Source organism: Microcaecilia unicolor, chromosome 2 (assembly GCF_901765095.1).
Source record: "Microcaecilia unicolor chromosome 2, aMicUni1.1, whole genome shotgun sequence".
NCBI lineage: Eukaryota > Metazoa > Chordata > Amphibia > Gymnophiona > Siphonopidae > Microcaecilia > Microcaecilia unicolor.
Genome location: NC_044032.1, coordinates 26,875,294 through 26,900,284, shown reverse-complemented (window position 1 = coordinate 26,900,284; position 24,991 = coordinate 26,875,294). Strand labels below are relative to the sequence as shown.

At 47.8% G+C, this 24,991-nt stretch overlaps 1 protein-coding gene across 4 annotated transcripts in view; it reads right to left on the bottom strand.

The window, feature by feature from the left end:
- LOC115462826 (myogenesis-regulating glycosidase-like) overlaps positions 1-24,991 on the bottom strand; it is a 32,982-nt gene that overhangs the window by 4,441 nt on the left and 3,550 nt on the right. Inside the window, exons 1-2 of one of the 4 annotated variants that reach the window (XM_030192856.1) lie at positions 22,802-22,871; positions 6,182-9,162 (exon numbers count right to left, since the gene is read on the bottom strand). In XM_030192856.1, coding sequence (XP_030048716.1) covers positions 6,934-8,970 — 2,037 coding nt within the window. In that variant the 5' untranslated portion in view covers positions 8,971-9,162; positions 22,802-22,871 and the 3' untranslated portion in view covers positions 6,182-6,933. Of the gene's footprint in view, positions 1-6,181; positions 9,163-22,465; positions 22,626-22,801; positions 22,872-24,991 lie in introns of those variants that run through there. The other 3 variants (XM_030192855.1, XR_003940963.1, XM_030192854.1) reach the window with 3 other exon arrangements.

The following is a 24,991-nucleotide window of genomic DNA, read 5'->3' as shown; positions in this document are numbered from 1 at the left end:
TTTGATCTTCAGATGTTCCTTTTCTCTGATGCGTGCGCCTAATTCTGCTCATACAATCCACAGAAATGGAGCCTAGTTTCAGCCCTCCTTTCCTATCCCCTCTCTTCTATCCTCTATGAAATTGTAGTTCTACCGCACCCCTTCCTTCGTACTTTACTATTTTCTTTCTTTTTTTTAATTATTAGACTGTAGGCCACCCAGACATGCTTTTTTGATGGGCGGAATAGTAAACCCTGGAATAAACCTGAAACTTGATACGTTACAGGCATTTGTTCAGCATTTAGGCGTGAGCAATTACACCAGAAATATGGCTGGCTGGCATAAGTGCTCTCGCCTAACCACATAGGCGCATATATACCCAGTTAAGCTAGCGTTTGCTAAAAGAAATTACATGCCCGTCATTGACTTTCTTTAATAGAACAGGCTCCCACCAGGCATTCTCTGGGAACCTGGTGCAAACATTATGCATGCATTACACGTGGAAACGTGTCCTATACTAGCATATATACAGTACATGTATATGAGCGCATATGCAAATATATGGCAATATGCTGCCTAAGTGCTATAGGCCGACTCAAGAGGTTGTGGTGCCCTGGACCAGCTTGTTTTTGCGCCCTCCCATGCCCCTGCTTCCCTCCTGTCCCACCCCCTGCCTCCTACATTGGGGCCAATCTGGGGATATGAGCTTCACAAACTACATATAAATTAAACCAGAATATTTATGCCTCATCTCCTACTTTTCCTCCCCTCCCAGCCCCCTGCTCCAGAATATTTCCCTCTCTTTTCCAGCTTTTTCTTCCCCTCGGCCCCAAATATTTTCTCTTTTACCAGCTTCTTTTTCCCCCAACCCCTTGAATGGTTTCTTTTTCTCCAGCTTTTGTCTTCCATGAATATTTTATTTCTCCTTTCCTAGCTTGAAAGTCCCAGCACCACAGCCTGAATTTTCTCCGTTATTTTTCCCAGCTTTTCTCCTGCCGCCCTAATGCCATGAAATGTCCTTTTCTTTCAAGGCCCCCCACTGCCCAGCTCTCTCTAGAAACCTCCCCAACACCAAATTCCACAATTCTGCCCTCCCTCCCCCTCCAACAGCATCTTCCACAATTCTACCCTCCCTTCCACTCCACCCCCCCCCAACAGCAACTTCCACAATTCCATCCCCTCCCCACAGCAGCTTCCACCAGACCACATTCTACCTCTCCCCCACTGGATTCAAAACAAGACCAGGCCCCTTACCTACTCGGGAAAAGCTGTTCTTCAGGTGGCAGAGCAGCAGGCAGGCTGGGGCAGAACAGAAGCAGGAGGTAGGCAGCAGCAGAAGAACCATGTGGCAGGCAGGACTCCAGGCTTGGCAGGCAGCAGAGGCAGTCGGGACTCTGGATTCAGTAGACAGGAGGCAGTAGGCAGCTGCAGCCTGCACCCCCCCCCCCCCAAAAAAGCATGCAATAGACGCTGAAGCAGTTTAAATACTTCAGCGTCCACCTCCTTCCTGCAAGATACGCAGGGCTTGGATGCTGGTTGTCAAATCTCAGCGTGCCTTGCTTGCAAGTTGCAACTAGCACGTGTGCTCTGCAAGGAGGTTTAATGACAGGAGACAGCATGAGCCTATCTGGCCCATTATATGGGTTGAAGACAGTGGGTGGAGCTTGCCACCATATTGGTAAGATCAAAACAATAGTAAACTTATGAGGTTTATATTGCTTTATTAAACCTCCTAGGTTTTGCATTCCCTTTGTTAGGCGGGGGGGGGGGGGGGGGGGGGGGGGGGGGGGGGAGGGGAGAGGAGTTTGGGGAATTTTTGAAGGGTCTGTGAATGGGGGTGGGGGGTTATATTCTGCTGTATTTGTCAGTGCTCCAGAGCTTGCTTTGTTATTTGCACTGCTGTAGTCTGGATTTCAGTGCTGCACTATATGCCTTTATTTTTTTGCTTATGATAATAAAAATAATACATAAAACAATACCAAATGTGTATGACTCCTTATGTGTGGTTTTTAAAAATTTGACAGCTGTTTTATTTGAAAGCTTCCCATCTGCACGTAAAACAGCAGTAAACGAGCGCGTGTGCACCCAATCAATGGAGAAAGTTCTCTTTAAGACAGCCTTATGTCCAAATGAATTGCAATGGCTATGCATTATTTGCAGTACAGCAGGGCAGCTACATTGGATACTCAGCAGGAGACACGACAGGCCCCCATCCTCCCCCACCAGGGCTGCCACAGAGAGAGAGATTTTGTCCTTTGTGTGGGTGCTGGGCTGGGGCCTCCGATTGCGTGGCGGAGCTGGTCATGTGGGCTCAGTGAGAGGCAGAGGCGGGGACCACCAGAGCTCACTCCCTCCCCCAGCACACGGGATCGGAGTGGGACGGGGGGAGTCTGAAGATGCATATGCGCTGCCACTGACTGCCAGCTCCTGGCTCGGTAAGAGAGCTCAGAGCTTGCTGCAAAAACAAGCTCGATGCTGGGCTCAATGGACCTTTGGTTTTTCCCAGTATGGCAATACTTATGTACTTATGTTTCTCAGCTCCAAGGCATGTTTCTAACCAAAATAACAATGAACAACATTAAACCTACTTGGTCTTCTAGGAGGTGGGTTGTCAGGGGGTGGTTCCAAGGTGCTCCGTACAGGTATCAAGAGGCCAGCAGCTCCAGCAGAGGGTGCACCTAATCAGCCTTAAAGGGGGGGCTGGGGGGGAGCATTGGGGGTGAGTGTCAGCAATCAACGGAGGGAGTAGAAGAGGAAAGGAAAACACCTTTGAAGGGAAGCTGCTCGGCGCACGCGTCTCCTCCATTCTGATCGGGACTGATGGTGACATGATGGGCTCAGACGTTTGGCGCCCTTTAGCGCTGGCACCCTGGGCCAGAGCCTCACCTGGTCCATAGGATGAGCCGGCCCTGCTATAAATATGTACATATATTGCATAGCATCTATTTGCAAGGGGGGAGTCTACAGAGAGTATGAACAAGGCTCATGGAGTGGAGGAGTAGCCTAGTGGTTAGTGCAGCGGACTTTGATCCTGGGGAACTGGGTTCGATTCCCACTGCAGCTCCTTGTGACTCTGGGCAAGTCACTTAACCCTCCATTGCCCCTGGTACAAAATAAGTACCTGTATATATGTAAACCGCTTTGAATGTAGTTGCAAAATACCACAGAAAGGCGGTATATCAAGTCCCATTTCCTTTCTATTCCATCCATAGCACTCGTAACTTACAGAACACAATAAGTTGCATGTGTATCTTCAGCATTTAATGCAAAGCATTTACATCAGCTTGATGGCTAGCATAGGTGCTCATGTCTAGCCGCATAGGAACATATATACCCAGTTGGGCTAGTACTCTATAATGGAAAGTAGATGCCTACTTTCCTAAGCTCCTACCAGGCATTTTACAGGTGCCTAATTGTAGACCCCTGTTATAGAACTGCACGTCACAAAAGTCACAGGTCAGAGGGGGTGGAGCAGGCCATCCATATATACGTTGGATCAGCTATCACTGGCAAGATAAGACTCAACAGACTGGATATTTCTGAAGGTCACATGGTGATGTTACTGGTGCTGTAGCCAGAGGTGTAGCTAGTTGGGTTGCCAGGGGAGCAATCCCTCCCCCAAATGGACTTCCAACAGCACCAGTGATCTGGCGTGCAAAAAATAGGTGCCAGTGTCGGCGGAAGTCTGCTCTCCGCTCCCCCCCCACCCCCACCCCGACGCTTCAACCTGGCTAAGCTTCTGGCTGTAGCACCCGACACTAGTCACTTGTGTTTCCTGAACTGAAGTCAGTCAGAGGCATAAGCAGAAAAAAAAAAAAAAAAGAAAGAGCCAGAACACAGGGAAGAAAGCCACGATCCCCAGAAAAGAGCAGCAGACTCTGCACACATGACGGGCAAAGTTCGGCAAAATGCAAGCTCTTCCTGGAGGGTTGCAAATCTTACAAACCATGCTTGCCAGTAGCACTTGTTTCACAGAGCTGGCATTCAAATTGGATGGCAGAAAGACACCCCAGTATTGCTGTTGGGCAAACTGTCCCCTGTTCCCCCTTTATTAAAGATAAGCAGGAGCACAAGTCTTTTCCGCACAGCTGATCTTAACATTTGGATGTATGAAAATGCTCCTTCACAGTACCGGCAATCAACACTACAGTTATTCTTCATATACATCTCTCCAAACATTATTAGATATACATATATGTATATGTACACACCTACCTAAAAACACATAGGATACACTTCCAATAGGTGCTTATCTAGCAAGTAGGCATGTATTTGTAAGCCACACAGTGGCGTTCCTAGGGGCGCTGACACCCGGGGCGGTCGCCGATGCGCCCTGCCCCCTCCCTGTGCAGCGCGAACCCCCACCGGGTGCACGCCGGTCAGCTTCGTTGTTTCCATGCTCCCTCTGCCCCGGAACAGGAAGTAACCTGTTCCGGGGCGGAGGGAGCATGGAAACAACGAAGCTGACCGGCACGTCCCCCCCCTAGCGGCGTGCACCCGAGACGGGACGCACCCACCGCCCCCCCCTTAGTACGCCACTGAAGCCACACAAACCCAGCTGCTGTTCAGATACAAGGCACTGGTGTGATAATACAGTGTCTGAATATCAGCTTGTTATGCAGAAAAAGTACATTGTGCCCCTACACAATGTTAAATGATTCTGTAAAGTCTGCACCTAAGTGGCTTGCCTATATCCATACATAAACCACGGTCTGACTTAGATGAACATCAAAAGACCCCAGACTTAAGATAAGTACTTCCGTAAAAATGTACTGAAGGATTAGCACGGGGTTTGAGGTTTAAGTTCCCGATTCTGTTGTTCATCAATATTACTACTAAAAGACAATCTTTTTGATACCAGGAGGTTTTATGCCAGTGATGAAGCAGTCCTAGCCCTTTCTCTGCCTACATAGCGGAAAAAGGTGCTTCTTGAGGCAAAATAAATCCATCTTTATGTAGTGGGCTTACAAGACTGGTCTCTTTGATTTATACTAAGAATATATCCGTACATATTTACATTTATATGGAATCATGTGGTTTCCCTTTCACCCCCTACTACAAATGCTTATTTTCCATGCAAACAGAAATAAGCATGTACCTCCCCGAATTTAAATATCAATTTACTTGGATTACTCTTAGACTGGTTAACTATTTTCACTCATGTACAAGGTGCCTATGCCTTTGAAAATGTATCCCATCGTAATTAAATAGCTGTAGTACAGAACAGGGCGACTAATATTTTTATCAGGAAATCTCCTTTCAGTTAACGCACATGGAGGTGTATTTTCAAAGCCCTTAGACTTGCAAAGTTACTTAAAGGGGCATTTTCGAAAGAAAAACATCTAAATCAGAATTTGGACGTTTTACAAAGACGTCCAAATTCCGAGCGGGGAAGAAGGTCATTTTTGAAAAAGATGGATGTCTATCTTTTGTGTTCGAAAATACTATGGACGTCCTGTGATTTGGACGTCTTTGGTTTTCGGCCATTTTCGGGGAAAAAAAGTCCCAAGTGTAAAATGTCCAAACTCAAGCCATTGGGACGTAGGACGAGCCAGCATTTTTAGTAAACTGGTTCCCCAGACATCCCAGGACAGCAATAGGGCACCCTAGGGGACACTGCAGTGGACCTTCATAAAATGCTCCCAGGTACACATCTGACCACTGCCACCTTACCTTGTATGCTGAGGCCCCCCAAACCCACTACCCCCAACTGTACACCACTATCATAGCCCTTACAGGTGAAGGGGGCACCTATATGTAGGTACAGTGGGTTTCTGGTGAGATTTGGAGGGCTCACAGCTTCTTCCACAAGTGTAACAGGTAGTTGGGGGATGGGCCTGGGTCCACCTGTCTGAAGTGCACTGCACCTACTACTAAACTACTCCAGGGACCTGCACGCTGCTGTAATGGACCTGAGTATGACATCTGAGGCTGGCAAATAATGTTCTTCATCACAATTTTGAGGGGTGGGAGGGGGTTTGTGACCACTGGGGGAGTAAGGGGAGGTCATTCCTGATTCCCTCCAGTGGTCATCTGGTCATTTGGGGCACCATTTTGTGACTTATTTGTAATAAAAACAGGTCTAGCTCAAAATGTCTAAGTTTTAGTGTTGGACGTTTTTGCTTTGTTCCACTATGGCTGAAAGACGTCCAAGTCTTAGGAATGCCCAAGTCCCACCTTGAACCCCCCCCCCCCCCCCCAATATGCCTCCTTGAGATTTGGACGTCCTTCTGACGGACTTCGGAGAAAGACGTCCAAAATGAGGTTTTGATTATATACCCATTTGGAAGTTTCTGTGAGATGGACGTCCAAATGCTGACTTATGTCACGTTTTGGAAGTCTCTTTCGAAAATGAGCCCATTAGTAACCTACAGAACTAAGGGCTTTTAAAATGAGCCCCACAGGCTTTTCCCTCCCCACCTCCCCATTGGGTGGTAACAGTGTGCCTATGCTCCAGAAGGGCCTTCCCTATCAGTCAGACCAGTGGCCTGTTTGGCATGCCAAACCTGGCCTGACAGAAAGCAAATATTCAATACTCCTTCAGGAATAGGTAGGTAAGAGAGCAATCACAGGCAACAAGGCACCACAATACATTAATAAAATGTATTAATAATAATAAAAAATGTAAGATAAAGTTGGCCTCTTGGTCTTATGTGGGCAAATCAGATGAAGTGTTACCTCTATATCCTCTGCCAAAAATCAGCATTAATGTTTGTCAGTGTATTTTGGTATCTATAAGCACCACACACTATGCACTACAGCCACCCCAAGATGAAACAGGGGCTTACTTAAAATATAAATCCATCTTTTCCCAAAACATATGGACAACAAGAACCCCCAACCTCTCAGTACCCTTCCTCCAAAAGAAATCCAGTTGTATCAGAGCAGAGTAATTATTACTTTTTTGATTTTCAGGATAAGGCATTGTAACAGTACTTGAAGTAGTGGTGTAGCCTATGGTACCCAGAGGAAGTACGCAACTTCATCCAGGTCAACAGGATAGTCTGTTAGAAGGATTGGTGTGTTTTGGAATAACTCTCCTTTGTAACTCCGCCATTTGCCTATGGGGAGGTACACATCCCTTTCCTGCTTGCCCATTTCCAGGACAGGGGCCACCATAAGAGTGTCCCCGATCAGGAACTGGGAGTCGATTTTGTGAGCAGTTTCATCACTTGGAGAAATCCACCAGATTGGCCTTATGATTGGATCCCCCGTGTCAGTTACCTCCCCTGCCAGTTCTAATAGAAGAGGGGCCACCAAGGATTCCCGGAGCTCTGAGAACTTCTGTGCAATTTCAATCACCTCCTTGTTGTAAAGCCAAGGGGGGACAGAGAACTGCATAGAGGGCATGAAGGCAGACAACTCAAGCCAACGAATATACAGTTCACGGTCTGGCTTTACCTCACCTCCACCGGTTCCGTTTGAGTAGGCGTTCCCACCAATTATGTCAGGCAGTATGAAAGGGTAACCCAACATGCTTATCGTGAGAACCGTAGGAATCAGAGACTTAAGCCCAAGTTCATACCCCCATACAGAATCACGATCAATGATACGGAAGAAACAAGATATATTTTGGGACTGGTAACCCACTCTCACTTCAGCACGGTCAAAGAAAGGAATAGCCATTTCTGTATACCGTCTACTAAAAATGCTTGGATCGGACAAGGGCTTGAATGCACTAAACTGTTTGGGAAGGTAGCTGATCTCCCCAGCATCAAACTTGAAAGATGAGATACTGTACTTTGATCGGAGTCTTTTCAAATTACTCTGAAACCACTCCCGTGCTGATGGGTTTGTAAAATCCAATATAGCACCAATGCCATTCCACCACTGTACCATAGCTGGAAGTTTACCAGTTGGCTCCTTGATGAAGAGTTGCCGTTCTATTCCCACTCCAAAATTCAGAGAATTATAATTTACGAATGGATGCATCCACAGTGTAACTTTAAATCCCTCTTCTTTCATTTTTTTAAACATTTGTGTTGCATTTGGAAACTTAACGGGATCAAAGTCAAAATCACCATAGGCTTTTGAGTACATGTCATCTATTTCAATATGACTGCAATTGAACTTATATTTTTTAATATTTTCTGTGAAAATTATGAGCTTGTCCTGGTCAATGTCCGTCTTGTACAGTGCCCAAGTTGACCAAATTGGGTATCTGAAGGCACTTTCCGAGGGTTTCTTTGAGGGCTTGTTAAAGTAACGTCTCACCATGTATTTGTGGATGGAAGTCACATCTGACCCTACACAGACACGGTAGCTCAATTCTGGGAAAGGTGGCTGTCCCAGTGGAGGCTTGTAGGAGGTATCATTGTACCTGGCTTCAAAGAAAAGTGACTTCTCAGTGCTATCCCACCCAAGGTGAAACGGAACAGAATCGTTAATTTTGATCGCCGCTGCATTTGACGATAGCCAGTATCTTTCCATGATGCCTCCAAAGCTGTCCCGGAATGAGTAGACGTCGCTTGTGACAAATGGCTTGGGCTCCTGGTATCCTGAGAGCTTGATTGGCCAGTGCTGTACAGCCATTTCCGCTCCTCCGTACCAATGGGCCTCATCCCAAAACATGGTCTGTCTAACCACTGAATCTGCCACAAACTCTTCCCAACGAACTCTGTAGCACATCACGGTATCTTTTGGTTTGACAGTATGAATGAAAAAATTCAGTTTCCCTTTGTCCGACCTGGTACAGGTTAAGTTTCCCCCTACTTTGGAGCAAGACTCAAGGTCAAGGTTGCCCGACTGAAAGGCTACCCTAAAGACTACCTTTCCTTGCTGGTTCTTGATGATATATCCATTTTTCCTCAAGTCCAGCAGTTCGGTCTTAAGGTACTCTGCCTTCCGGAGTGATGCTGAGTAGTAGCACCATGCTACCACGGCAGAGATCAACAAGAGGATACCAAAAAGGACTGCACCAATCAGGGGCTTAAGTTCTTTGGATGGCTTCTGCTTGACAGGGGTAACGTTCTCTGGCAGGAAGGTGTACATTGTAGCAGCTTTCCCGGAGCCTTCTCCCTTTCTAAATCAGTACAGCTGCAGCTTATGGCCGAGGTCCCAAGACACGGTGCACCTTAATCGGCAGATGGTTTTGCATACCTCAGTGGACTTTGCAAGCACTGTCGTAAAGGTGGATGCCTTGCAAGGGGCAGCTGCAGTATCCTCTCCGCACTGTTCATATTTCTGAAAGAAGAAAACACCCGCTTTCAGCAAGCATTCATACTTTTCAATTCATTAACATGTCAGTGCATTAGAAATTGAAATATTATAGCATCTTTGATGCAAAATGTGAAGGCATGCAAAGGCAGAAAAAGAACTCTACAGACCATTGGAGCCAACTCTGTGGGTGCTTGAGCACCCCCAATATTGAGAAAATTCCTTGTATGTGTACAGGGAGGGGTTATTTCCATTAGGCTTAGCACCCCCAATAATTTTGAAAAGTTGGCTCCTATGCTACAGACAGAAACAAATATACCCCTGTGCTTACATGTCTTGTTGGCAACACAGAGGGAAAAACGAGCCACTTATGCAGCCAGGGCCGCCGAGAGGGGGGGGGGGGGGGGGGCGGGGGGGACAAAAGTCCCGGAGCCCGGGCCTCCAGGGGGGCCCGGCGCCGCCGCTGCCTAGCCCACCCTCTGTCGCCACCTGGCCTGCCCTCCGTCACTCCCGGAACTAACCTTAAGCCTCCTTTCACAGCAAGCAGCAGCAGGTCAGGCCACTCCTTCCTTCCATGTCCTGTCCTCGCCTGACGTAACGTCCGCGAGGGCCGAGCACGGAAGGAAGGAGGAGAGGTCTGCCCTGCCGCTGCGAAGTGAAAGGAGGCTTAAGGTTAGTTCCGAGGGCCCTGCCCGATAGCGGGTTTTCCTCGGAGTGTGTATGTTTGAGAGAGTATGTGTGAGATTGACAGTGTGAGAGAGAGAGAGTGAATGTGCGAGTGTGTGTGTGTGTGTGTGACAGAGAGTGAGACTGCTGGGTGCGAGTGTGTCTCCTCTGTCCCCCTCCAGCCACCCAGCGATTCTCCTCTGTCCCCTGCTCCCCCTCCAGCCACCCAGCAATTCTCCTCTGTCCCCAGCCCCCTCCAGCCACCCAGCGATTCTGCTCTCTCCCCTGCCCTCCCTCCAGCCACCCAGTGATTCTCCTTCCCCTTACAGCACCACACCGCCCAAATCTATGCCCCTCCGCCAACCGCCGCTGCCGTGCACAGCTCAGCGTGTACGCCCACTGAACGGTAGACCCAATTGCTGCCGTGCGCCCGCCCTCCCACCTGTGATTGGTCAGTGCTGCGTGTGACGTACCCGGAAGTAAGCTGACGTCACTTCAGGAGACGGATACAGCTTTATAGAGCACGAATGCGTCAAGACTTCACTTTCTCAGCTTCAGAACGTTGGAGGTGCATTTTATTATATAGGATACTATGGGCTTTCTGAAAGCTGAAACACTACAGGGCAGAAGGGGCACCAGTAATTAAAATTAACTCAAGTACAGCTGGGACACACACAAAAAATTTCCTTTTACAGTCACATGTGGTTCTGCAAAAAGAAAGAAAACCAGCCCTGGGGATTTGGGACAAAACAGTTAAATATTTACCTGGATAAGATGATAAATCATTACAAGCTGCAGCTTTACTATTCAACAGATAACCTGTCCAAAGCAAATAAGAAGACAGACCCCCCCGACCCCCCCTCCCCGAGCACCAGGTGACTTTTGTCCTGTAAGGATTACTGGCAAGTTGCAGAGGTCAAATTTTAGGCCAGAGTAAAGTAAAAGGCTCTGCTTTTGCTAGTATGAGACCTGGGTTCAGTTCTCGGTTCTGGTCAAAACATAAGAACTGTCAAAGTAAGTCAGATAAATGCCCACGTTGCAGGGTTATACATTTAAATAAATAAAATAAATTATAAACAATACTTCCCTAAGTAGTGGCCTAGTGGTTAGGGTGGTGGACTCTGGTCCTGGGGAACTGAGAAACTGAGTTTGATTCCCACTTCAGGCACAGGCAGACTCTGGGCAAGTCACTTAACCCTCCATTGCCCCATGTAAGCCGCATTGAGCCTGTTGCTATTCCACTAGCAACATTCCATGTAGAAGGCTGCGCAGGCTTCTGTTTCTGTGAGTCTGACGTCCTGCACGTAAGTACATGCAGGACGTCAGACTCACAGAAGCAGAAGCCTGCGCGGCCACATTGGTGATCTGCAAGGGCCGACTTCTACATGGAATGTTGCTAGTGGAATAGCAACATTCCATGTAGAATCTCAAATAGTGGAGGAGTGGCCTAGTGGTTAGGGTGGTGGACTTTGGTCCTGGGGAACCGAGTTTGATTCCCACTTCAGGCACAGGCAGCTCCTTGTGACTCTGGGCAAGTCACTTAACCCTCCATTGCTCCATGTAAGCCGCATTGAGCCTGCCATGAGTGGAAAGTGCAGGGTACAAATGTAACAAAAATAAAAAAAGTGCTGTCAGAGAAAGGATATCAGACACAGATATACAAATAAAGTATCACATACCATGTAAAATTAATTTATCTTGTTGGGCAGACTGGATGGACCGTTCAGGTCTTTATCTGCCGTCATTTACTATGCTACTATGTTACTGAGCACGCTCAGAATTGTCTCTTTGTATAAAATTCAACCCGTTCCTGGTAGTCAATACTTAGGCATACGTTTAACTTGAAGTGACATCCTTGAATTTCATGTTAAATAGCTCATAATTGATCTCTATTTCATAAACTTATATAAACATTCCTTGTGGCTCTGGGAAAGTCACTTAACCTTCCATAATTCCACATGTCCCCACTAAGATCCGTTCCATCTGCACCCCTCCCCGCAAGTAATCTCTTCCATACTCACCCCTACCTGTAACCTGCAAAAGTAGTTATTTCATTTAATTATGCTACTGAAATACGTTAGAGGCTTTGGCAGAGCCCCCTTCTCAAAGTAAGTATTCTTCCCAATTAATATTTCCAAATTAATAAAGTGCCTTTGCGCATTTGTAGAACAAATAAGCAAAGGCACTTTCCCCTCGTTTTCTAAGCTGCGCTAGCGGCTGCCGTGCGCTAATGCAGACACAGCCCATTCACTTTGAACGAGCTGTGTCAGCATTGCCGCACAGCTTAGTTAACCGGGGGGGGGGGGGGGGCTATTAATTTGGAAATATTAATTAGGAAGAATATTTACTTTATAAATGGGTCTCTGCCAGAGCCTCTAATGTTATTTTGTACACGTAAGGGTTCTAATTCTCCATGAAGAATACCGTTGCTTTACTTTGAACCACATAATTTGTGTTCATTCTAATTGACTGCATTTTTCACTACATCAAAATGTAGAAATCTTCATTCAAGCGAGGCAGATCATAAACAGAAGGAAAGAAAATTCAAAAGAGAAATTTGGAAGAAAAATTGAGTCATAGCATAGTACAGTTGCTTACGGAGCAGGGGCGGACTGACCATACGGTCAACCGGCCCAGAGGCTGTCTCCCCCACCTACTGCCCCCCCTGAGCCTCAGTGGGCCCGCCCCAGTCCCATCTTGAAGGGCCCTAGTAGTCTAGCGGCCTCTTCAGGGGCAGGAAAGAACCCCACTCTGCCCGGCGCCACCGCATTTTCAAAATGGCTGCTGAAACTTGTTTGTTTACTCCTTCAAAGAATTGAAGTAAATTAGTCAGGCAAGATTTCCCCACACTAAAGCCGTGCTGCCTTGGTCTCAGTAATCCATGTCCTCGGATGTGCTCTGTAATTTTGTTTTTAATAATAGCCTCTACCATTTTCCTCGGGACCGACGTCAGACTCACCGGTCTATAATTTCCCGGATCTCCCCTGGAACCTTTTTTTAAAAATTGGCGTTACATTGGCCACCCTCCAATCTTCCGGTACCACGCTCGATTTTAAGGATAAATTGCATATCACTAACAGTAGCTCCGCAAGTTCATTTTTCAGTTCTATCAGTACTCTAGGATGAATACCATCCGGTCCAGGTGATTTGCTACTCTTCAGTTTGTAGAACTGCCCCATTACGTCCTCCAGGTTTACCGTGAATTCAGTAAGTTTCTCTGACTCGTCCGCTTGAAATACCATTTCCGACACTAATCCAGGTTCCAATTCCTTCCTTGTCGCAGTAAAACCCGGTGTGGAGTCCCTGAATGGGAAAGAGAGCCACCTCCTCATGGCCCTAGGCAGACACACTTTTACTCTCTCAGATCCACAACTGCTTTTCCAAAATGATAAAGTACTGCACGCATCAACCTTCTATTATAAGAGCACGCAACTCTGGAATACACTACCACGCAACCTGAAAACGATCTACGAACTAACAGACTTCCGCAAACTATTGAAGACTCATCTCTTTGAGAAAACTTACTGCAAGGATTAAAAAACATGAAGTCCACACACACTAAGAGAAATGCATCAGTACACTCTCTTCTGAGTTCTCTTCCCCCGTATTCTCACCACACCTAAATCTCTACCCTCTTGTTATTGTTTTATCGCCCTATCAATTCCCCTTTGTTACATTACATTGTTCTACTCCCCATACTATATTTCGACGTTGACTTTGTCTTCCCATAACTCTTCACTATGTAACCTATAATCGTAATGCAACAAATTGTACTTCCACCATTCACAATATATTGTAAGCCACCCTGAGCCCGCAAAAAGGTGGGAAAACGTGGGATACAAATGCAATAAATAATAATAAAAAAATAATAACTAAATTTATTGTTGGATTTGACACAACCACAACATCTCACTCTTTGTCATCCTCACAACAGTTCATCACTGTTTTCTTATAAAGCATAGTACTGAACAAGCCTTTGTGCTTCTGGGCCCCAGGCCAATTCCAAGACTTTGCTCCAAAATGAGGGTGCAATTTTGGATTTAGCTCAGTCTTTTCAGTACTAGCTTGTGGGTTATATTCAGGTACAATGAGCGGGTCCCTGTCCTCAGGGGACTTACAGGCGTTATCAGAGGTTGGGCGACTTGGGGTTGGAAACGGCTGTGCATCGCCTTGCATGAACATTATAATAGTAATTAGCTCATTATAATAGCTTTGCATTCCGTTTTCGTTAGCTGCTACCGTGACAGGAAAATGGCTCGGGAGAACCCTTTTGTGCATGTCTCGCTTTACTACTTTGCTCGCTAAACTGGCTAGAACTAGTTTAAAAACCATGTTGCAGGCTCATTGGGTTTAGTACGTCTGGCTCTTGCTTAGGATCACAAGGAGTGGCAGTGGGATTTGAGCCTGGCTTCCCTGGTCCTCAGCCTACTGCTCTAACCATTGGACCACTCCTCCAACGCTCCAAGATTTCTGCTCCCCCGGACACTCCACAATGAATAAGGCTTTCAGACTCTTAGCTCCGTCTCTTCCGCCACACTTTCCTCTCCACATTAACTCTGCTGTCAGGGTGAGAGACAAGTTCCTGGAACCCAGAACAGGGTGTCTAACTATGTTTCTAGTTCCCTCTCTCCTTCCTATATTCTCCCACCACACTAGTACCCCTCCTTTTTTTTTTAAGTCAAGGGAATGTACCACACAGGCCTCTCCAGCAGGGGTGCATGAGACACATTCTGAGATCACTTCCTTTTCAGATCCTTTGTGAAAGGATTTTTCATTCATATTTATAGTTCCACTTTTATAAACCAGCGATGCTAGTCTCCTTTAGAAGATGCTCTGAAGGTACGTCACATAGTTATATCAGGAGGCAGTAGAACGAGAGGACATGAAATGAGATTGAAGGGGGGGCAGACTCAAGAAAAATGTCAGGAAGTATTTTTTCACGGAGAGAGTGGTGGATGCTTAGAATGCCCTCCCGCGGGAGGTGGTGGAAATGAAAACGGTAACAGAATTCAAACACGCGTGGGATAAACATAAAGGAATCCTATTCAGAAGGAATGGATCCTAAGGAGCTTAGCCGAGATTGGGTGGCAGAGCCAGCCGGTGGTGGGAGGCGAGGATAGTGCTGGGCAGACTTATACGGTCTGTGCAGAGCCAGTGGTGGGAGGCGGGGCTGGTGGTTGGGAGGCGGGGATAGTGCTGGGCAGACTTATACGGTCTGTGCCCTGAAGAGGACAGGTACAAATCAAAGTAGGGTATACACAAAAAGTAGCACATATGAGTTTGTCCTGTTGGGCAGACTGGATGGACCATGCAGGTCTTTTTCTGCCGTCATTTACTATGTTACTATGTTCTCAGCTGGGAGAGGCACCTTACTTTATATAAGGTGACCAATCCTCTCTTTAAAAGGGAGATTGACCTCTGTCGAGATCCAGGAATACGTCCATACAACTTCAAAGCTGTGGATGCAAAGAAAGCTCTGCTTCATTTTCACAGGCAGATATCTGTAAATAGTTTTCACACAAAAGCAATTCATGGCACAGTTTCAATTCATGCACTGAACAAATCAGATTATCAGTTTTACACATTCCAGACTCATTTTCTGTGAAATATTTCCCCCTGCTCATAGGGTACAACTCATTAGATCCTTTGTGAAAGGATTTTTCATTCATATTTATAGTTCCACTTTTATAAACCAGCGATGCTAGTCTCCTTTAGGAGATGCTCTGATGGTACGTCACATAGTTCTATCAGGAGCAAAAGGACTTGGGGCTTTTAAACCACTCATTGTCTTTCCACCCAAACCCAATTCTCCTCTCCTCCCACTCTCTATTTCAGTCGACAACACCCTCATCCTCCCCGCCTCATCTGCCCACAACCTCGGAGTCATCTTCGACTCCTCCCTCTCCTTCTCTGCCCATATCCAGCAGACAGCCAAGACCTGTCGCTTCTTTCTCTATAACATCAGCAAAATTTGCCCTTTCCTCTCTGAGCACACCACCCGAACTCTAATCCACTCTCTCATTATCTCTCGCCTTGACTACTGCAACCTACTCCTCACTGGCCTCCCACTTAACCATCTATCCCCCCTTCTATCCGTTCAGAACTCTGCTGCCCGTCTTATCTTCCACCTAGATCGATATGCTCATATCACCCCTCTCCTCAAGTCACTTCACTCGCTCCCAATCAGGTACCGTATACAGTTCAAGCTTCTCCTACTAACTTACAAATGCACTCAATCTGCAGCCCCTCCTTACCTCTCTACCCTCATCTCCCCTTACACTCCTACCTGTAACCTCCGCTCACAGGACAAATCCCTCCTCTCACTACCCTTCTCCACCACCGCCAACTCCAGGCTCCACCCTTTCTGCCTCGCCTCACCCTATGCTTGGAATAAACTCCCTCAACCCATACGCCAAGCCCCCTCCCTGCCCATCTTCAAATCCTTGCTCAAAGCCCACCTCTTCAATGTCGCTTTCGGCACCTAACCATTGTACCTCTATCCAGGAAATCTAGACTGCCTCCAATTTGATTGACTGCACTTTTTGTCCTTTAGATTGTAAGCTCCTTTGAGCAGGGACTGTCCTTCTTTGTTAGATTGTACAGCGCTGCGTAACCCTGGTAGCACTTTAGAAATGTTAAATAGTAGTAGTAGTAGTAGTCAATTTATTATGAGTGCAGGAGCTTCAGCCCTCGCTTTAACACTGCACTCAACACAATCATAACTACATAAGCATCTCCATACTGGAGTGGAAGAGTAGCAATTTGGTTAGTGCAATAGCCTGAAAACCAGGGGAACCACTGCAGCTCCTGGGGATTCTGGGCAAGTCACTTAACCCTCCATTGCCCCAGGTTAAAAAAAACAACAACAAACAAACCTGTATATAATATGTAAACTGCTTTGATTGTAACTACAGAAAAGCAGTACATCAAATCCCATCCATACTAGGACAGACCAGGTCCATCAAGCATAGCACTCTATTTACAACAGTGTCCAAACCAGGTCACAAGTACATGGCAATATCCCAAAATACTAAAATAGATTTCGTGCTGCTTATCCATACTGGAACAGACCAGGTCCATCAAGCCTTGTATCATGTGTCCAATCCAGTACCTGGCAATATTCCAAAAGATTAAAATAGATTTCATGCTGCTTATCCCAGGAATAAGCAATGTATGTTCCCAAGTCCACTTTATTTATTTATTATATTTGTATCCCGCACTTTCCCACTAAAAGCAGGCTCAATGCGGCTTACATAATAACGGTTTATGGACTTTTCTTTTAGAAACTTGTCCAAATCTTTTTTAAACCCTGATACACTAACCACTTTTACCACATTTTCTGGCAACAAATTCCAGAGCTTAATTATACATTGAAAGCAGAAATATTTTCTCTTATTTTAAACATACTATTTAGTAACTTCCTTGTGTGCCACCTTGTCCTTGTACTTTTGGAAAGAGTAAACAAGCGATTCATGTTCCACTCTACTCAGTATTTTATAGACATGCAAGTCACTTAACCCTCTGATGTCTTTGTAAGTCCTCTGAGGAGAGAAATACCCATTGTACCTGAATGTACCTCAGCTGTCTCTTCTCCAAACTGAAGAGCCCTAATCTCTTCCTCATAGGGAAGAGACTTCCCATCCCCTTTATCATTTTGATTGCCTTTTTCTGTATCTTTTCTAATTCCATTCCACCATATCTTTTTTGAGATGGGGTGATGGGGTGACCAGAACTGTACAGGTACAGTTGCACCGTGGAACAAAACAAAGGCATGATAATATTTTCTGTTTTGTTCTCTATTCCTTTCCAAATAATCCTACTACTACTATTTAGCATTTCTATAGCGCTACAAGGCATACGCAGCGCTGCACAAACATAGAAGAAAGACAGTCCCTGCTCAAAGAGCTTACAATCTAATAGACAAAAAATAAATAAAGTAAGCAAATCAAATCAATTAATGTGAACGGGAAGGAAGAGAGGAGGGTAGGTGGAGGCGAGTGGTTACAAGTGGTTACGAGTCAAAAGCAATGTTAAAGAGGTGGGCTTTCAGTCTAGATTTAAAGGTGGCCAAGGATGGGGCAAGACGTAGGGGCTCAGGAAGTTTATTCCAGGCGTAGGATGCAGCGAGACAGAAGGTGCGAAGTCTGGAGTTGGCAAACATAACATTATATTTGCTTTCTTAGCTGCTGCTGCTGCACACTGAGTAGAGGATTTCAGTGTAACGTGAACAAAGACAACTAGATCCTCTTCCTGGATGGCGACTTGTATCATCTCTTCTCTACATACATCACTTCTAGCTTATTTATTTTGGAGAACTTGGTATACCACATCTATATATATATATAAAACTCACCCTCAACGCTCTATTGGCTGCTGACATCACTGAAGCCAATGTTCGTATGTTCGAAGCTCTGAAGCCTCGAAAATCACAGTCTGTGGGCCCCGCCCTCGCGTCAAAGACGTTACTTCGGCAGGTCAGTGGGGTGGGGGGGCCCTTCGGCAGAGGCTGCAGGGGGGCCGCCGACACACGGAGACACAAAAGGACGGAGGGGAGCCTTGCTAGTGCCCGTTTCATTGCGATTTGAAACGGGCCTTCGTTACTAGTAACGCATAATGTGCCATTAGGAGGTTTACATAAAATATAAATGTAATCAATTTTTATTGGTGATTAAACACACACACAGCTAGATTCCCAACTATGAATGCCAGTACAAAAGAACAATGTCATATAACTTTGACACGGAACACATTGGCAGAATATCACCATTTTGATGTTAACTGGGTAAACCGTTATTCCGTCCGTCATTACCCACTCCCCAGCACAGTACAGATGCTTATTACAGAGTTGGGAGCTGCTGGTCTTCCAGCCCCATCACTGTCAACCTACTCCTATCATTTATATGTGCAAATCCTATATAATAATTCTCACCTCCAACGTTCTAATGTGCCTGGGACCATGGCTCCCTCGGAGGTGGTCTGCTAGGCAGTTTAGAATGCACGGACGTCAGCTGTCAGTGCCCCCCCCCCCTCGGCGCAACACCCAAGCCTCTGCCTTGCAAAACCACGAACCAGGCAGGGTTTCCCTACTCCTCTCCCTGCCTACCAATCAGCTCTCAGTGCCCCCCCTTGGTGCAACACCCAAGCCCCTCCACCCCGGTGCAGCACCCAAGCCCCTACCCCCCCCCCCCGACGCTTCACCCAAGACCCTCCCCCCGGCACATCACCAAAGCCCCTACCCCCCCTCTCGGGCACATCAACTCCCTCGCCACCCGCAACCGCCAATACTAACGCTGTCCGGCCGCTGCTGCTTCTCCTGTGGAGCAGCAGCAGCCGGTACAAAAAGAAAAAAGCCAAAAAAAGATTTTTAACCTGAAACACGGCTCCGTAGACAGCCATCTGGCATTGGCTGTCGTCACTGCAGCCACTCCTCCTCTCCCCTGCATGTCACTGCCCCTGCAGGAAGACCCCGGAGGAGCGCAGCGACGTCAGAGGGGAGAGGAGGAGCGCCTGCAGAGATGACAGCCAATGCCAGATGGCTGTCTACGGAGCCGTGTTTCAGGTTTAAAATCTTTTTTTGGCTTTTTTCTTTTTGTACTGGCCGCTGCTGCTCAACAGGAGACGCAGCAGCGGCCGGACAGCGTTAGTATTGGCGACTGCGGGTGGCGAGGGGGTTTATGTGTCTGATGGGGGGGATAGGGGTTTGGGTGATGCGCCGAGGGGGGAGGGGAGGGTCGCTGGACATGGGTGGCTGGGGGGGGCAGGGAAGAGGGAGGTGGGGAGGGGGTCCTGAGACCAGATGGGTGGCTGCAGGGGAGGGCAGGGGGAAAGGATGGTCACTGGACATGGGTGGTTACAGGGGGGGCAAGGGGAAAGGAGAGGAGGGTCGTTGGACATGGGTGGCTGCAGGGGGGCAGGGGAGAGGAGGGTCGCTGGACATGGGTAGCTGCAGGGGGAGAAGAGGGTTGTTGGACATGGGTGGCTGCAGGGGGGCAGGGGAGAGGAGGGTCGCTGGACATGGGTAGCTGCAGGGGGAGAAGAGGGTTGCTGGACATGGGTGGCTGCAGGGGGAGCAGGGGAGACAGAAGGGACGCTGCAGGGGGGGTAGGGGGAGAGGAGGGTCGTTGGACATGGGTGGCTGCAGGGGGCAGAGGAGGTTGGTGGGGAGGGGGTCCTGAGACCAGATGGGTGGCTGCAGGGGAGGGCAGGGGAGACAGAAGGGACGCTGCAGGGGGGGCAGGGGGAGAGGAGGGTCGCTGGACATGGATGGCTGCAGGGGGGGCAGGGGAGAGGAGAGGTGGGTCGTTGGACATGGGTGGCTGCAGGGGGGCAGGGGAGAGGAGGGTCGCTGGACATGGGTAGCTGCAGGGGGAGAAGAGGGTTGTTGGACATGGGTGGCTGCAGGGGGGCAGGGGAGAGGAGGGTCGCTGGACATGGGTAGCTGCAGGGGGAGAAGAGGGTTGCTGGACATGGGTGGCTGCAGGGGGAGCAGGGGAGACAGAAGGGATGCTGCAGGGGGGGCAGGGGGAGAGGAGGGTCGTTGGACATGGGTGGCTGCAGGGGGCAGAGGAGGTTGGTGGGGAGGGGGTCCTGAGACCAGATGGGTGGCTGCAGGGGAGGGCAGGGGAGACAGAAGGGACACTGCAGGGGGGGCAGGGGGAGAGGAGGGTCGCTGGACATGGATGGCTGCAGGGGGGGCAGGGGAGAGGAGAGGTGGGTCGTTGGACATGGGTGGCTGCAGGGGGGGCAGGGGAGAGGAGGGTCGCTGGACATGGGTAGCTGCAGGGGGAGAAGAGGGTTGTTGGACATGGGTGGCTGCAGGGGGGCAGGGGAGAGGAGGGTCGCTGGACATGGGTAGCTGCAGGGGGAGAAGAGGGTTGCTGGACATGGGTGGCTGCAGGGGGAGCAGGGGAGACAGAAGGGACGCTGCAGGGGGGGCAGGGGGAGAGGAGGGTCGTTGGACATGGGTGGCTGCAGGGGGGCAGGGGAGAGGAGAGTTGCTGGACATGGGTGGCTTCAGGGGGAGCAGGGGAGAGAGGAGGGCCGCTGCACATGCGTGGCTGCAGGGGCAGAGGAGGGTTGGTGGGGAGGGGGTCCTGAGACCAGATGGGTGGCTGCAGGGGGGACAGGGGAGACAGGAAGGATGCTGCGGGGGAGGGGGGATTACCTTGCTAGCGCCCGTTTCATTGCCTACCGAAACGGGCCTTTTATACTAGTCTTTTAAAAGGTGACAAAGTAGAAACCATTCTGGTAGCAAACAGGAACAGGCAGCAATAAGCTATAAAGCATGCAATCCTCCCAACCCCCACACCCATAACACCGGAAAGCCAAACAAACCAAATATTAAGCAGCAGAGGGCTTGGACTCTTATGACCCATCTGCATCAAGATAGCACAGAACTACTGGAACTGTCTTCTCCCTTACAATAAAATTTAATATAGAGCCTTGCATATCAAATTCAGCAGTCACAGCCAGCATGGCAGAGAAGGCAGGCAGGATCTGACAAGCAGCTGCTCTCATTCTCCTCCACTTGTGCTGAGGAACAACAGGGAAAAAGCAGATGAAGGGGGCAAGCCGAGGGGTGCCACAGGAGGGTATTTGCCAGATGTAGGGGTGAAGGACAGAAGAAGTGTAAGCCAGGGATTATGGGCACTTGAAGCACTTCAGTGGGAGGAAGAAGGGAAAAGCGTGAGGTGCGCATACCAGGGATACTGCAGGGGAGAAGGGAGAAATGTGGGATGTGGAATGTGTGCTGGGGGAAGGGAAGAGAAAGAGAGCTATGGAGGTGTATTGAGGGATTCATTCACCAAAAGAATTGTGAGGAGAGTGCGGGGTGGGAGTGGGTTTGGGAGACTGCTAGGGTGGTGAGTGCTGGTTGGAGGGGGTTCTGAGAGAGACCTATGCTGGGATATGTGCTGGGTAGATTTGAGAGAGATATAGAGGGTCTTTTACTTAGGCGCGCTGGCGCTTTTAGCGCGTTAAAAATAGGCGTGCGCTAAACACGCCCGTAGGAATGCATTGGCGTCTTTAGCATTTAGCGCGTGCTAAAAACGCCCGCGCGCCTAAGTAAAACACTCCCATAATGCATGTGTGTGCTTGGGGGGGGGGGGGGAGGAATAGGGGCTTTTGACAGAGAACTATGTGAGTGTGTTGGGGGGGGGGGTGAGAAAGAGCTATAGGGCAGCTTTCGAGAGAGTTCTGGGAATATATGTTCCTGTGGAAGGGGTTTGAGAGAGGGATAGGGAGAGAACCGAGGGTTCATCCTGGGGGAGGCAGAGAAAACTGGGCAATGAAGAACGTGTCAAGGACGCAAGGGGGAGGGAGATCAAGCTTGTTGGAGACTGAAACTGCTGGGAGTAGAGGTGGGCAGGGTGTAGCCTGAGCTGGGAGAAAGCTGGTGGGGGGGGGGGGGGGAGGGGCTTATCAGGCTTGGGGCACAGAGGAGCCCAGTCATGTCAAATCTTAAGCAGAATTCCCCCAGGAGTAACCTCTGTGATCTGCCCTTATAACCCCTATGACAGTCTGTCAGGGACTAATCTTCATAGACCCATGCCCGAGATTGCACCCACACCAAGAATTCAGTACAAACAGTCAAAGGATGGCTCCACTGAAAGTGGAGAGGAGGCAAAGAGATGAGAAGGAAGGCCTCCCCTTTAAGCAAACTGACATTCTGAAGTGCTGGAACAGATGAAGCCGCTTCAGTCATAAATCAGTTATGAATTTCACATTGGCAAGGGCACTGTAAGCCTAGGATAGCTTGCATTTTTCAACAGACTAGGAAGCAGGGTCTCTCCCTGCACATGATAAACTGCCCAACTGCGACCTTGCTGTGCTAGAAAAGAAAAGGAGTTAGAGGCACTGAACTGAGTAGTATAACCTGCACGACCTCTCACTAATGTATAACATCATCTGATACGAGCCACAGTGCAAGGGGTAAAGAGTGACAACCCACTAGAACACCAAACCTCTGACACACTGTGAAAAATATTATTATTTATCTGACCTTTAGAATATCTGAATACTATCTTCCATGTCTGGTTCCAGCCTCCTCCTCCACACCTCGAATACTGTGTTCAATTCTGGTCGCCGCATCTCAAAAAAGATATAGTGGAATTAGAAAAGGTACAGAGAAGGGCGACGAAAATGATAAAGGGGATGGGACGATTTCCCTATGAGGAAAGGCTAAAGATTCTAGGGCTCTTCAGCTTGGAGAAAAGACGGCTGAGGGGAGATAAGATAGAGATCTATAAAATAATGAGTGGAGTTGAACGGGTAGATGTGAATCGCTTGTTTAGTCTTTCCAAAAATACTAGGACTCGGGGGCATACGATGAAGCTACAAAGTAGTAAATTTAATACGAATCGGAGAAAACGTTTCTTCATTCAACGTGTAATTAAATTCTGGAATTCGTTGCCAGAGAATGTGGTAAAGACAGTTAGCTTAGCAGGGTTTAAAAAAAGGTCTGGTTGGCTTCCTAAAGGAAAAGTCCACAGACCATTATTAAACTGGATTGGCCACTGTTGGAAACAGGATGCTGGGCTTCATGGACCTTTGGTCTGTCCCAGTGTGGCAATACTTATATAGTTATGTAACTAAGGGGCCCTTTTACAAAGGCACGGTAGGGCTACTGGGTGGGTAGCATGTGCCAAATTGGCCTTACCGCCGGGGTAGTGCGGGAGCCCAGTGATAGTTCCAAAGTTGATGCGTGCATTTTCCCGCAGTAGAAAATCATTTTCGAATTTTCTACCACGGGGGGTGTTCCCGGTGGTAATCAGCAGCATACCCATATTGCCACATGCTGCCCCGATTACTGCGGGGTTTGCTTGTGAGCCCTTACCGCCTGCGAAATAGGTGGCAGTAAGGGATCAGGCAGAAAATAGCCATGCGATCATTTTAATATTTATTTGTTGCATTTGTATCCCACATTTTCCCACCTATTTGCAGGCTCAATGTGGCTTACCTTGATCCGTCATGGCGATCGCCGTTCCAGAGTGAAAGATACAAGCGGTATTACATAGAGAACATAAGTGATACAGTAGAATTAAGCAGACAGGTATAAAGAGATCAAATTTGAAATCATAGATACAGTGGTAATGCGTTACAGTTCAAATGATACGTTAAAGTTCAGAAAATGGGTCGATGCGGTATGCCTTGTTGAAAAGGTAAGTCTTCAGTAATTTCCAAAAGTTGGTTAAGTCGCCCATTTTTTTTCACGTCAAGTGGTAACGCATTCCACAGCTGCGTGCTTACGTAGGAAAAGATGGATGCATGTGTTAATTTGTATTTTAGTCCTCTGCAGCTGGGGAAGTGTAGATTCAGGAATGTGCGTGCTGATCTTTTAGCGTCCCTGGGTCTATGAGGTCTAACGTGTAGACCGGGGCATCTCCGTAGATGATTTTGTGAACCAGGGTGCAGACCTTGAACGCAATACGTTAAGTAGAAGCCAGTGTAGTTTTTCTCTTAAGGGTTTAGTACATGGCCATTTAGTGTCCCATTAAAAAAAAACAAACAAACAAACCCTTTTCCACGCTACAACTAGTGCAGGCCACTTCTTACTGTGGTTTAGTAAAACGGCCCCTAAATTACTAGAAACAAATCTTGGGGGAGGGGGGTAATTTAACAGCAGTGACTTAATTTACATGCTGGCAAGCTGTTTCAATGAATATGTATATCGTGTGTCGCTAAATATACGAATTGGGTGCCGAGTGCCGTCTCTGTGATTCAGTAGGCCTAAACTAAATGTATGTTATTTATTTATTTAAATTTGATTTGATATATTGCCAATTGCCGGATGGCATCTGGGCAGTCCACAATAAAAAAGTCAACAAGAGGAAAATAGAATAGAAATACATAAATGGAAAGGAAAGGGAAAATAAAGCATAGCACGGTAGATAAGAAACTAAGGGGGTCATTTACTAAGCCGCGGGGGTGTTTTTAGTAAGCGCTAATGATTAGCTGTGATGAAACAGCGGGTTGCTGAGCCAATGAACTGTATTGTTTTGCTGGTGACATGTATTTCTTGCTGATGATATGTGTTTCTCCTGGTTGGCCAGCAGATGGAGATTGCTTTTTTGTTTTTTTTATCCTGCCTAACTGTGAGGTAATTTGTTAGTCTCAGTTTGGAAGCACAGGGAGAAAGACCTCTCTACTGAGACCCTGTGATCAGCTATATTCTGTAACTTGTGAGCAGCTA